This window comes from Pseudorasbora parva, chromosome 3 (assembly GCF_024679245.1).
Source record: "Pseudorasbora parva isolate DD20220531a chromosome 3, ASM2467924v1, whole genome shotgun sequence".
NCBI lineage: Eukaryota > Metazoa > Chordata > Actinopteri > Cypriniformes > Gobionidae > Pseudorasbora > Pseudorasbora parva.
In genome coordinates this window covers 50,738,320-50,750,428 of record NC_090174.1, presented here as the reverse complement: position 1 = coordinate 50,750,428, position 12,109 = coordinate 50,738,320, and the positions used below count along the sequence as shown (strand labels likewise).

The following is a 12,109-nucleotide window of genomic DNA, read 5'->3' as shown; positions in this document are numbered from 1 at the left end:
AATTTGTCTCGATTTCAACAGTAGAGGATATTTTTTTCATCAATGCCAGAAAGCCCAATTAAGTGCATTGTGATTAAATGCTCTAAAAGAACAAGACCTAATGAAATTCACAAGCACTTCTATGCATTTTTATAAGCACTTCATGTGCATAGCCTAGCCAAAGGTGGTCCTGCTGGAAAATGTCTTTGTGGAATATCATAAGCAGTCATGGCGTTTATCCCCTTAGAGCGACTAATTGCTTATTTACAGACATTTGAACCGGACTGTCCTTCATTTAACAGTAAACATGAATCATTTAAATAAACCCTTCTGCAGTGTGCTATGAGTATTGGGATACTCAGTGCTGAATAGCCACAGGCTAGTTGAGCTGCAGTGGATATACCGAGAGCTTGAGAGAAGTGGAGCTGGAATGATTTCCAATAGCGCACCACATTGACACACTGCAGGGCCGCAGGCGGCCATTTTTAACCTGTCAATATCAGCACTTGAGAAAAGGGCCATATGGACAATAAATGCTGCCTTTTTCTGTAATGAGATTTTGTTCAAAGATTTAACTTATATTGTTACCTCAGGTCATATATACATGTTTTATTTTTATTTTTATTGAGCAGTGAAGTACAGTGGAAATCGATCTTGAAAGATTAATCACATTAATCTAAATTAAGGCACACCCATGTGCCTTGCCTTGAAAACTTGCCTTAATCTAAATTAGTTTGGAAAGACTCACTAATCAAGATCCTAAAGCTGTAGCTCATCTGGTGGAGCGTGGCACTATAGCAACACTGAGGTCCTGAGTGAAATTCCCCGGAAACAGATGTAGAAATGCACAAAATATAGGCTTATTTCATTGTTTTTATAATAAATGAGAGTAAATATGACTTTACTTTAAAAATTACATATTATACTCTTTTTTAAAGTCAATTTTTTCCCACATATTTTACATTGCAGCACCTCTCTTTCCAGTTTATCAGTAATGCTCTGGGATGTGTTCCCAAAATCATTGTTAGTCAACTATGGTTGCAAGTTCCATCATTATCAACATAGTTCAATCAGTCTGTGTTTTCATACACCATAGTTTCAAAGAACAATCGCAAGCAGCATCACAAACTTGTGCAACGACAGCTCTTGACCTGTGGTTAGAAGTTTCTTGTTTGTATGACGTGGACTTAATAAATCCTTATCTTGAGCAAAATAAGCAAGACATTTACTAAGTTCTATTCAAATACATACAAATGTTATTTATGTTTTTTAAGTTTGTCAAGAGATTTAAAGCATCGTTTTTGAAGAGTGTGAATATGCGAACGTGCTTTAGTATGTAAAAACGAACCGATGATTGAATCTGGAAATGAAGCAAAATAACTGATAAAACTAAGAATTAGTCCTCAAGTGCCATGTAATTTATAGCAAAAAATCTAGCATGAATTTGATCTCAAAGTAATTAATTAAAAGCAGTTATTACTAGACTGGGTAAACCCAGTCTGATCTGCCGGCGATTTGATTTCACTCTGCAACTCAGTCTGGAAACCCGTACATTCATTTCTACTGCTTCTGTTACACTTTTGCGGGAACCAATAGCAGACTGACTTATCCACCTGACACGCTATTGGTGGGTTAAACATGATGACGGATAGAGAAACGGTGGGTCGTGCCCGTTGATTTCCCGAAACCTTCTTAACACTACGTCATTCTTAAGTCATACCTTAAGGTATCCCTTAATGTTAATATGCGTTTCCCGAAACCATCTCAGTTAAGAATACCTTCTGTAAGTCATACTTTTGTAAGGTTGGTCTGGACCACTCTTAGCTATACCTTATAACTATTAATAGACTGTTATAAGGTATAGCAAAGAGTGGTCCAACAGTTAATTCCACTAGTGGCCACCACTGTGCAAAAAGCTTCTTTACATGTCAGTCTATACGACAACCCAGCTCATTGGAAATACGTGACTCGTCTACATTTTTGCAACACCCCAAATATATACCTCCAGGTACGTTTACCTGCACTTTTGGGGTGAAACGTCCACCGGAGGCGCTAAGTGGTAATTTTTTTCTCCATTCCAGATGCGCAACATGGCATCATAACTTCGCGTAAACATACACGCTACTTTCTTAAGCCAAGTGCCGTGTTATCTGTACGCATTTTGAGCTATCCACGTGTATGTGTACGCCGTGTGTTTCCGCGTGCATGTGTACACCAAAACAAACCATCATCTCCGCGTGTATGTCTACGCCATGTGATTCCGCCAACCTGATCTCACAGAAATATTTATAGCCTAATTTTATATTTTGGAGCAACTAACTCCACTCCTACCCTAAACCTAACAAATATCAACAATATAAAACACGTAACAGGCAACTAAATGTAAAGTCACATGTATTTATTGCAAAAACTGACCAAAAAAAAACTGTATAAAAGTATTAACTCATGTTGCATTCCAAGTCTTCTGAAGTCATACGATATCTTCATGTGAAGAACTGATGAATGATTGAAATGATCGCACTCCTTCTTTGCGAACAGAACACACACACGCACTCGTTCATTCATATTTCTAATTCAAATGATACACACGTTAAGCCAATGGCATTTTACAATCAAAGCGGACGTAATGACGCAATTGGTCACGAGACACACGACAGCCAATGCTATCAAAGCTGACGTGACGTTTCTTTCGGCGGCAATATTTGAAATGTATTATTCATCTTTGGCGGATGGACTCGACATTACTGATCGCTTTTGGGGATTTTTTTCACACAAATCAATCGTTTGGCCTCGGAACACTTGGGATATTTGTACTTTCTGAATAAACTATGCATGCAGTCGTATCTGCCTGTTATATCCTGTATTTTCTAATACACAAATGGGTAGATTTAGGGAAGGATTTGAGTTACGCGTTGAAAATGTGTCTGAATATGTGTGTGTGTCCACAAGGTAAATGGATTTATAAACATACTAAATATTTTTTTTGAAAATGTAAAAATGCTGAATGTTTCTTGTGATGGGTAGGTTTAGGGGCTGTGTGTGTGTGTGTGTGTGTGTGTGTGTGTGTGTGTGTGTGTGTGTGTGTGTGTGTGTGTGTGTGTGTGTGTGTGTGTGTGTGTGTGTGTGTGTGTGTGTGATGGATAGGTCATACACCATTTCATGAGATCAGTCTGGGAATGAAGAAAAAATATTACCACTTAGCGCCTCCGGTGGACGTTTCACCCAAAAAGTGCAGTAAACGTACCTGGAGGTACATATTTGGGGTGTTGCAAAAATGTAGGCAGAGTCACTTATTTCCAATGAGCCTGGGTTGCTATACGAATATAATAGTTGTAATATACACCCAGTGTTCAATTAGGCTAGTAAAATTGTTTTTTTGTTTTTCATGCAAGGATTAAAATTGTCATAAAAAAAAATTGTCATTACACTAATGGTTGTTAGTGTTTTAATTATATTATCCAAAGGTATATCAGCTGGCAAACCATTAGACAGGAGAGGCGTAGGAGTCTATCTAAAGCGAATGATTGTGGAGGGGAGTTTGGTCAAACTACGGCAGCAAGACAGCGAATAGTTGTGCTAACTATCAAGACACTATGGAAAATATATTGTAATAATTTAAATGACTCTTTCAAACTGCCAGTTAGTGTAGCGGGTTTGCTTATGATGCGGTTGAGCATGAGATTGCTGGTTCGTCCAATCATTTCAGAATTTTGTAAAATTTTGTTGCAATGTTGTATGATAAATGAAAGTTTAGTTTAGTTTTTCTAAAGTGCTTCTTTTATAAAGAACATAATTTTTTCACATAATGCAGTGAAACAGCCCCTGCATAGAGTAAATAATCAATTCTTGAGCCATCAATATAAGCCAATTCAGCACAGCCGTCACGGACAGCACCTGCTAACGTCACACTTAAGACAGTATACCTTAAGCAATCTCCTAAGGTATAGTTTGGGGAACACACCTAGAAACGGTATACCTTCAGTTAAGTTATACCTTTAGAGTCTTTGTAGCACGCTAAGAGACAACGTTATCGGGAAATGCAGCTCTGGTCTCTTTGATGCCCATCCTTCTGAAAAGTATAATGTGCTTTGATTGGTCGGCTGGATAAGTGTGCCGTGATTGGTCAGCCATTTTGAGCGTGTTTAGGAAATATCAGGCCCTTACCATAACTGCGAGTTTAAACACTACTAACTCATCTTAACCAGGCCTCACTCCGCTTTTTGTGCATATTTGCCAGGAATTAATTTAATGAGGAAACTCAAGACAACAATCAAGGATTTTTTAGGGAGTTCTGAAACAGTGCTTACTGATATAGAGAATAACTCCCTTTGGAGTAGACTTTGTGTTTTTTATATATAATATATATAATGTAACCTTCAGGTAGGAATAGCTATAAAAAAAAATGAGATCACACTGGCTCTGCAAATCAAAAGCTCTTAGGGTATTAGACATTCCTGGAGAAAACAAAAAAACTAAAAACTTTTCAGTAACCAATATGAGGCATCATGGGAATCAGCTCCAGTAATACTGGACTACAGGCCTACTTTCTCTCTCCAAATAGCTATCAGTCAGAGGCATGAATAATGAATGAGATTTCTACTGTCCTGATACTCTCACACAATAGTGACCTTGACCAGATTTCATATGAAATGAAAAAGTCCACTCTCTTCTGGCAGGGTAAATCCATCGCTTTCGGGGGTTTAGGCCTGAGCTGTAACAAAGCTCATTTCACCAAGTTGATTTTAAGCATAAAATTAGTATCTTACATTTGAGGGTCATGATTTGAGAACTGCAGCATGGGCTGGACTGAGCGACATTAAAATTATACCTTTGTATATGAGCACCTTGGTAGGAATACTAATTGTAGTTAACATATTTACACTATCTACTTGCTTACAGTACTGTGAACCCAAAAAGTATTTAGACACTTAAAAATGCCGGAATTTCATTGCAATAGTGTCATATGCAAATACAATTATGGTAGAGCTTTTCTCAGAACTTTATTCTGATCCACAGTTTCATATTATATATATATATATATATATATATATATATATATATATATATATATTTGTATATTTATATTAACTGCAATCATGTCCAACAAGTCTGACAACCAGAAAGTGTCTTAAATCTTAAAACACTTTGCTGTATTTCTTAAACACAAATATGACACTTATGTTGATAGGATTTATGCATTTTTAAATGGTTAGTTCACCAAACAAGGACAATTCTGTCATTAATTACTCACTCTCATGTCATTCCAAACCCGTTAGACCTTTGTTCATCTTAAGAATATAAATTAAGATTTTTTTTTATGAAATCAGAGAGCTCCCTTAACCTTTTATCGACAGCAACATCACTGTAACTTTCAAGGTGCAGTAAATAGTAAAGACAACAAAAAAAATGTATGCAAAAAATGACTTCATTCAACAATTTCTTCTAATCTGTGTCAGTCTCCTGCGCTGTTCATGCAGTAAATACACTCACCTAAAGGATTATTAGGAACACCATACTAATACTGTGTTTGACCCCCTTTCGCCTTCAGAACTGCCTTAATTCTACATGGCATTGATTCAACAAGGTGCTGAAAGCATTCTTTAGAGCTGTTGGCCCAAATTGATAGGATAGCATCTTGCAGTTGATGGAGATTTGTGGGATGCACATCCAGGGCACGATGCTCCCATTCCACCAGATTTGAGCCAGGGTTGAGATCTGGTGATTGTGGGGGCCATTTTAGTACAGTGAACTCATTGTCATGTTCAAGAAACCAATTTGAAATTATTTGAGCTTTGTGACATGGTGCATTATCCTGATGGAAGTAGCCATCAGAGGATGGGTACATGGTGTTCTTAAAGAGATGGACATGGTAAGAAACAATGCTCAGGTAGGCAGTGGCATTTAAACGATGCCCAATTGGCACTAAGGGGCCTAAAGTGTGCCAAGAAAACATCCCCCACACCATTACGCCACCACCACCAGCCTGCACAGTGGTAACAAGGCATGATGGATCCATGTTCTCATTCGGTTTACGCCAAAGTCTGACTCTACCATCTGAATGTCTCAACAGAAATCGAGACTCATCAGACCAGGCAACATTATTCCAGTCTTCAACTGTTCAATTTCGGTGAGCTTGTGCAAATTGTAGCCTCTTTTCCCTATTTGTAGTGGAGATGAGTGCTACCCGGTGGGGTCTTCTGCTGTTGTAGCCCATCCTCCTCAAGGTTGTTCGTGTTGTGGCTTTACAAATGCTTTGCTGCATACCTCGGTTGTAACGAGTGGTTATTTCAGTCAAAGTTGCTCTTCTATCAGCTTGAATCAGTAGGCCCATTCTCCTCTAGCATCAACAAGGCATTTTCGCCCACAGGACTGCCGCATACTGGATGTTTTTCCCTTTTCACAGCATTCTTTGTAAACCCTAGAAATGTTTGTGCGTGAAAATCCTAGTAACTGAGCAGATTGTGAAATACAAAGACCGGCCCGTTTGGCGCCAACAACCATGCCACGCTCAAAATTGCTTAAATCCCCTTTCTTTTCCATTCTGACATTCAGTTTGGAGTTCAGGAGATTGTCTTGACCAGGACCACACCCCTAAATGCATTGAAGCAACTGCGATGTGATTGGTTGATTAGATAATTGCATTAATGAGAAATTGAACAGTGCAGCACTTCCAAGTACTGTTTATTCTTGTTTACTTATTGTGCACAAAAATAATTCTCGTCAATTCATAAAATTAAGTTTGAATCACTGTAGTCACATGAACTATTTGAATGATGTCTTATACTACCTGTCTGGACCTTGAAAGTTTCAGTGATGTTGCTGCCTCAGATGATTCAGAGAGCTATACTTCAGGTATTACGGGTTTGGAACAACATGAGGGTGAGTAATTAATGACTAAATAATTGTAGTTTAAACATCCAAATACTTTTTGGGGGGCCACCATATAGGTGATATTTGAACAAAAATATTTGTTATACTTGTAAAGCTTTGATTATAATTAAACTCAAAGTCCAACATGAGTCCAACTTACTTCATGTCTGCAGTAGCGTACCGTGGGGTTTCAGTCAGGGCCTTCACTAACGATCAACACGCCCCACGCCATAACAACACGCACACACAAACACACACACACACACACACACATACACGCGATCAACAAGCCCCACGCCGTCGCCATAACAACACACACACACGTTTGGTTTTGTGACATATGGGGACATTCCATAGGCGCAATGGTCTTTCTACCGTACAAACCGTATTTTCTATCCCCCTACACTGCCCCTGCCCCTAAACCTACCCATCACAGGAAACATTATGCATTTTTACTTTCTAAAAAAAACCTCATCCTGTATGATTTATAAGCATTTTGAAAAGTGACATGGCCAATGTCCTCATATTTCACCCTCTCCTGTGTGTCATAATACACACACACACACACACACGCAAAATACAATAATGCACTGTACGCAATACTACTACGAACTTTGCTTTCATAGTGTTCGTTGGGAAGGGGGCAAGCAAAAAGTACACGCTAGACAAAAAGGCAATTTGACTATTTATTGATGATACTGCACTCACGTGTCACCGTTAAGGCAAATGGTGAAAAGAATCAAAATCAGCTGGCACAAATACTCTTAAACAAACAAAAATACGGACGAAGAGAACATCCAAAGAAACAGAAAAAACACTGCTTGTTAGCTAACATTACCGGCTTGACATCATTCGCACGCAGCCCGTCATCCGCGGCGGCCATAGTTTATTTCACACAGAATTCTCACAACCCGCGAAAAGTTCAGACGGCTGATGACATCAGCAGGGGGTAGCACACCGACACATCGCTGGGCCTCTGGGCCGTTCTATCACTACACATCAAATTTTGATTGGCTAATGACCCACGTCAGTCAAAGCTATGGTCCAATGGAAAATAGCAGCTTCAATGGAAGGCAAGCTATTCTACTAGTGCTGGTCCTCGGGGCTGTGATGCGTTTAGATGATGACATATGGAAAATACACCAAAAATAAATACATTCTTTCTGGAAATATAATCGTAACTATATATATATATATATATATATATATATATATATATATATATATATATATATATATATATATAATGATTTTGACAGGGCCAGCAGAGAAGGCCCTGCTGGCCCTGACGGCCCACCACTGCATGTCTGTGATTAGATAAATGTCTAATCACATGAAATAGTTATAATGTCAAATTTGATAAATGCACTAATTAGGGGACAGGCACCAAAGATGCGGAGGCACCTATTGAAATCATTAGATTTCTTATTATTATTATTCCGCAATGGGAGTCTATGGCAGCCCTTAGAATATATAGAATAAACAGCCCATAACCGTTTGGTATACTGATAGAGGTCAGTACCAATAGTTTAATTGCACCCTATGACATCATATCTGTTATGTAAATTTTGCCGCCATTTTTAATTTTCTGAAGAAAAAAAAAAACTTTTTTCAAACTCCCCCAAGGACGTTGCTCTAATTTTCACTAAAATTGAAACAGAACATCATCAGATCATGCTGACAAAAAGTTATATTCACGTTGATTCGTGTAATCGTTTTAAATAATTGTGCGAACATATTTTACATAGCTCTTGCAAAAACAGACATAAGGCTGTATCTCTGTAACGCTTTATCGTATTCAGACAAACTTCATGGTACATGATGGTACATCACCACGATGGTACATATCATCACAAGCATGACCTGAAGTGACCTGAAATTAAGCGCTTATAAAACAATTGCTTATATATTTGAAACTGCTAGTCCGATCAAGACAAAACCAGCGTCAGAAGTCCAAAAACATAGATCGATAGCTATATAATCCAGACCAAATTTCAAAATATTTATAGTACGGGGTAGTAAAATCCGATCAAAATCACGTTTTCCCCCCCAAATTTTTTCTTGTTTTTTTCATATAAATGTCTAAAACTCTAAAATTAAATGAAATACGTCCACCAAAACTGACAAACATGTATGGCCTCACTCCGAGGATACATACATTTTGGTGGTGCTATAATAGAACAAAACATGAAATTCCCATAGACTACAGTGCATTTTTCAGCCTTTTTGCCTAAAATCCTTTTAGAATGTGTTTATTTGTTCATTGTTGAAGTTGGTCTGACACTCCCAGCCATTTTGGCATGTCTTGCCTTCTTCTTTGCCCTTGGCCCTGATAATGGCTGCTTGCAGCTATATTTAACATTTACATTTATACTTGGCACACACATCTGATATTGACATTTACATGTCTCTACATAATTGGCAGACGCTTGTATCCAAAGCATTCAAGGTATACATGTCATTAGTTTACCCATTCCCTGGGAGTCAAAACATACTCACGATCACATTGTCATCCAGTTCAGACACCAAAAACAAAAACAAATGATGACCTCAAACCGTGTTAAACTATGGTTTAAACTAAGTTTATGGTACTTTTTACAATCCTGCAGTGTTGACTGGATTTCTTTTTTGAAACTCTATGAAATAACACTAACAAATGCTTCAGGGAAACAAAAACATTAATACATTTATTGCACATGCAGGAAGCTAACGCCACCTTATCACTTCTAAAATATTAATCTCTTATATCCCTGGTCATTTATATTTCAGAGAATGTCCTCATGCATTATGGAGTGGACCACTGGATGCCCTTACCTGATGGGGGCAGTCTCATCTCCTTTGTCCAGCCAATCCTGCGGCGGGATGATGTACATGCACCAGAGGCCCCAGTTGTAGCCATGAGCTGCATTAGCGTATTGCTGCACCTCAAAGGTGTTGTACTTGATATTATCTATCGCAGGGAGGATTATCCTAGTGTGATCTTCTTTCACTCTGGTGAGGATAGGCTCAGACCTGAATAAGTGATAGAGATCCGAAAGAAAGAAGAATGTGAGAGAGAGAGAGAGAGAGAGAGAGAGAGAGAGAGAGAGAGAGAGAGAGAGAGAGAGAGAGAGAGAGAGAGAGAGAGAGAGAGAGAGAGAGAGAGACACGTTGGAACATATTGAGCTTTTCTTACTTCAAGTACAAATAGTGGTTGTTATATTCTTGTTACACAAAGCAACAGAAGTGATAGGATGTCACCGTGAAATGTTCATAGAACATTTTCCAAAATGCCTATACCAGAGGCCGAAAGCAGGACTGATGTGGGAACTACATACATTCCACAACTGAGAAACACTTGTCTGATCTTCTCAGATTTCATCCATATTGTCCACACAAATCAAATTGTGCATGTCATAAGAATACCAAATTAAAACAAATATTTCATGAGATATCATTTTCAAAGTTTCTTTTGCTTTTGATGAATAATTAAAGTTGTTGACAAGGTGTTATATTCACATTTTACTGTGCCTCACTGAATTTGTGAAAAGTAATACAATTAACCTCAAATGCCTCAAATAGTCAACCGACATTGTAAATAAATCAAAACAAATCAAACACTACTTTCTCATTCAATGTATTCATTTAGTGTACAGCTTCTGTGTTTTCTTTAAAATCATGTGGCTGTTTCCAAGAATAATCATAGGTAGAAAATTGATTCTGTCATTTTTGGAAATAAGCTTGTATTCCATTATCAAAACCGCTGTTGGTTTAAAAGGAGAACAATCAAGCCTGACAGCATAATCATCACATATTGACATTTTCACCAGAAGCAAACACAAAACTAACAAGAAAACCTGCATAAACTTTCCGTCAGTCCCTCCCATCAATGTCCTTTTTCTACCTTCTTCACCACCGTGAAAATGTCTTCTAAATGTAGGCCTACTGTTTCCTAGGTTTACATCCTCGTATGTTTCTTACTTTGGTGTCCTGTCCTTAGTCTTTTTTCGAGGTCATCCTTAAAAAGTTCAATCACATTAAGGTAATGATCAACACAGGAGCATTAGTTTTAATGGGGCTGTAAGGTGGGGCTTTCAAAAAAAATAAAAATAGCCTAATGAGATGCTTCTTAATGTATGTGTCCAACTGAAAAAAAAAGTGTTTTAAAAGGGCTGCATATTGCTATCATCTGGGACAGAGTTCAATTTAATATATTTTAAAATGTAATTGATCATAGCCTTGTATTTGATGCATCACATGATCCTTCAGAAATCATTCTAATATGTTTATTTGGTACTCAAAAAAATATAGGTCTATTATCACTAAATATTATGTTATTATTAACATGGTAATTTTAGTTTTTTATATAAAGCTACATAATGTAACTTTTTTTTGTTCAAAATGAACAAAATTTAAACAATGAGTTTATTTATCATCAATCTTACTGCCAAACGAGTTTTTGTTTTACCGTGATTAAGGTTTATTAAGCTTATTTTAAGCATTTATATTTTAGACCGGTTAGAGAACGGTTATATATATATATTTTTTTTTTTATTTATTTATTTATTTATTTATTTTTATTTATTTTTTTGGCCGGAAATTCTGTACATACGTTACTCGCCAATACATGTCTTGTCTAGCCTGACAAGCCGGACCTACATCAAAATGTTTGGTCTGGAAACTCCCCATTGACAGGGCTCAATCTGAGAGGCGGGATAAACGGTTGTCTTTCAAACTCCCTCTGCACGCGATAGGATAGCGCTACAACCAACCAGAGCAACGAAGGTGAAGCGGAGCTAGTTGAAAGATTAAACTTTCGCCGTATCCAGTCGGCTAAACTCTGAACACATCTTCCTCTGAATGACTTCAGTGCCGTTCTTTGTTCTTTTCTCAGAGAAAAGCTGAACTCCAAGACTTCCAGAGTCACGGTCAAAGCTGATTCAAAAGGCCGCTGTTTCCAAGTTTCTGTGTTTACTAGTAGCACAAGTGCAACTCGGCCATCATTATGTTAAGCCCCGCCCACCGACTCTATACACGATGTGATTGGCCGACCAGAGTTTGGCTCTTACAGCTCTAAAGTGTATTGAGAGTTGCTAGATAACACTTGCGGCAGATTAGATTTGCTGCCGCTAGGGTGCGTCTAGATTTCTAGGCTGTCTCGTCATATCTGTAAATAGAGGAAAGGTGCTCTGGCTTAGCCTGGATGACAGCCGAACTTAGCCCCGCCCATACATTTTTTAGGTCAGGCGGTTCGGTCTGGCCTTGCAAACGGAGAGCTTGT

General features: G+C 38.1%; 1 protein-coding gene across 2 annotated transcripts in view; it reads right to left on the bottom strand.

The window, feature by feature from the left end:
* The window catches only part of galnt9 (polypeptide N-acetylgalactosaminyltransferase 9), a 157,978-nt gene that overhangs the window by 69,438 nt on the left and 76,431 nt on the right, over positions 1 to 12,109 (bottom strand). For both annotated transcript variants that reach the window (XM_067439384.1, XM_067439386.1), the window contains one exon: positions 9,664 to 9,861. In XM_067439384.1, coding sequence (XP_067295485.1) covers positions 9,664 to 9,861 — 198 coding nt within the window. The remainder of the gene's footprint in view (positions 1 to 9,663; positions 9,862 to 12,109) is intronic.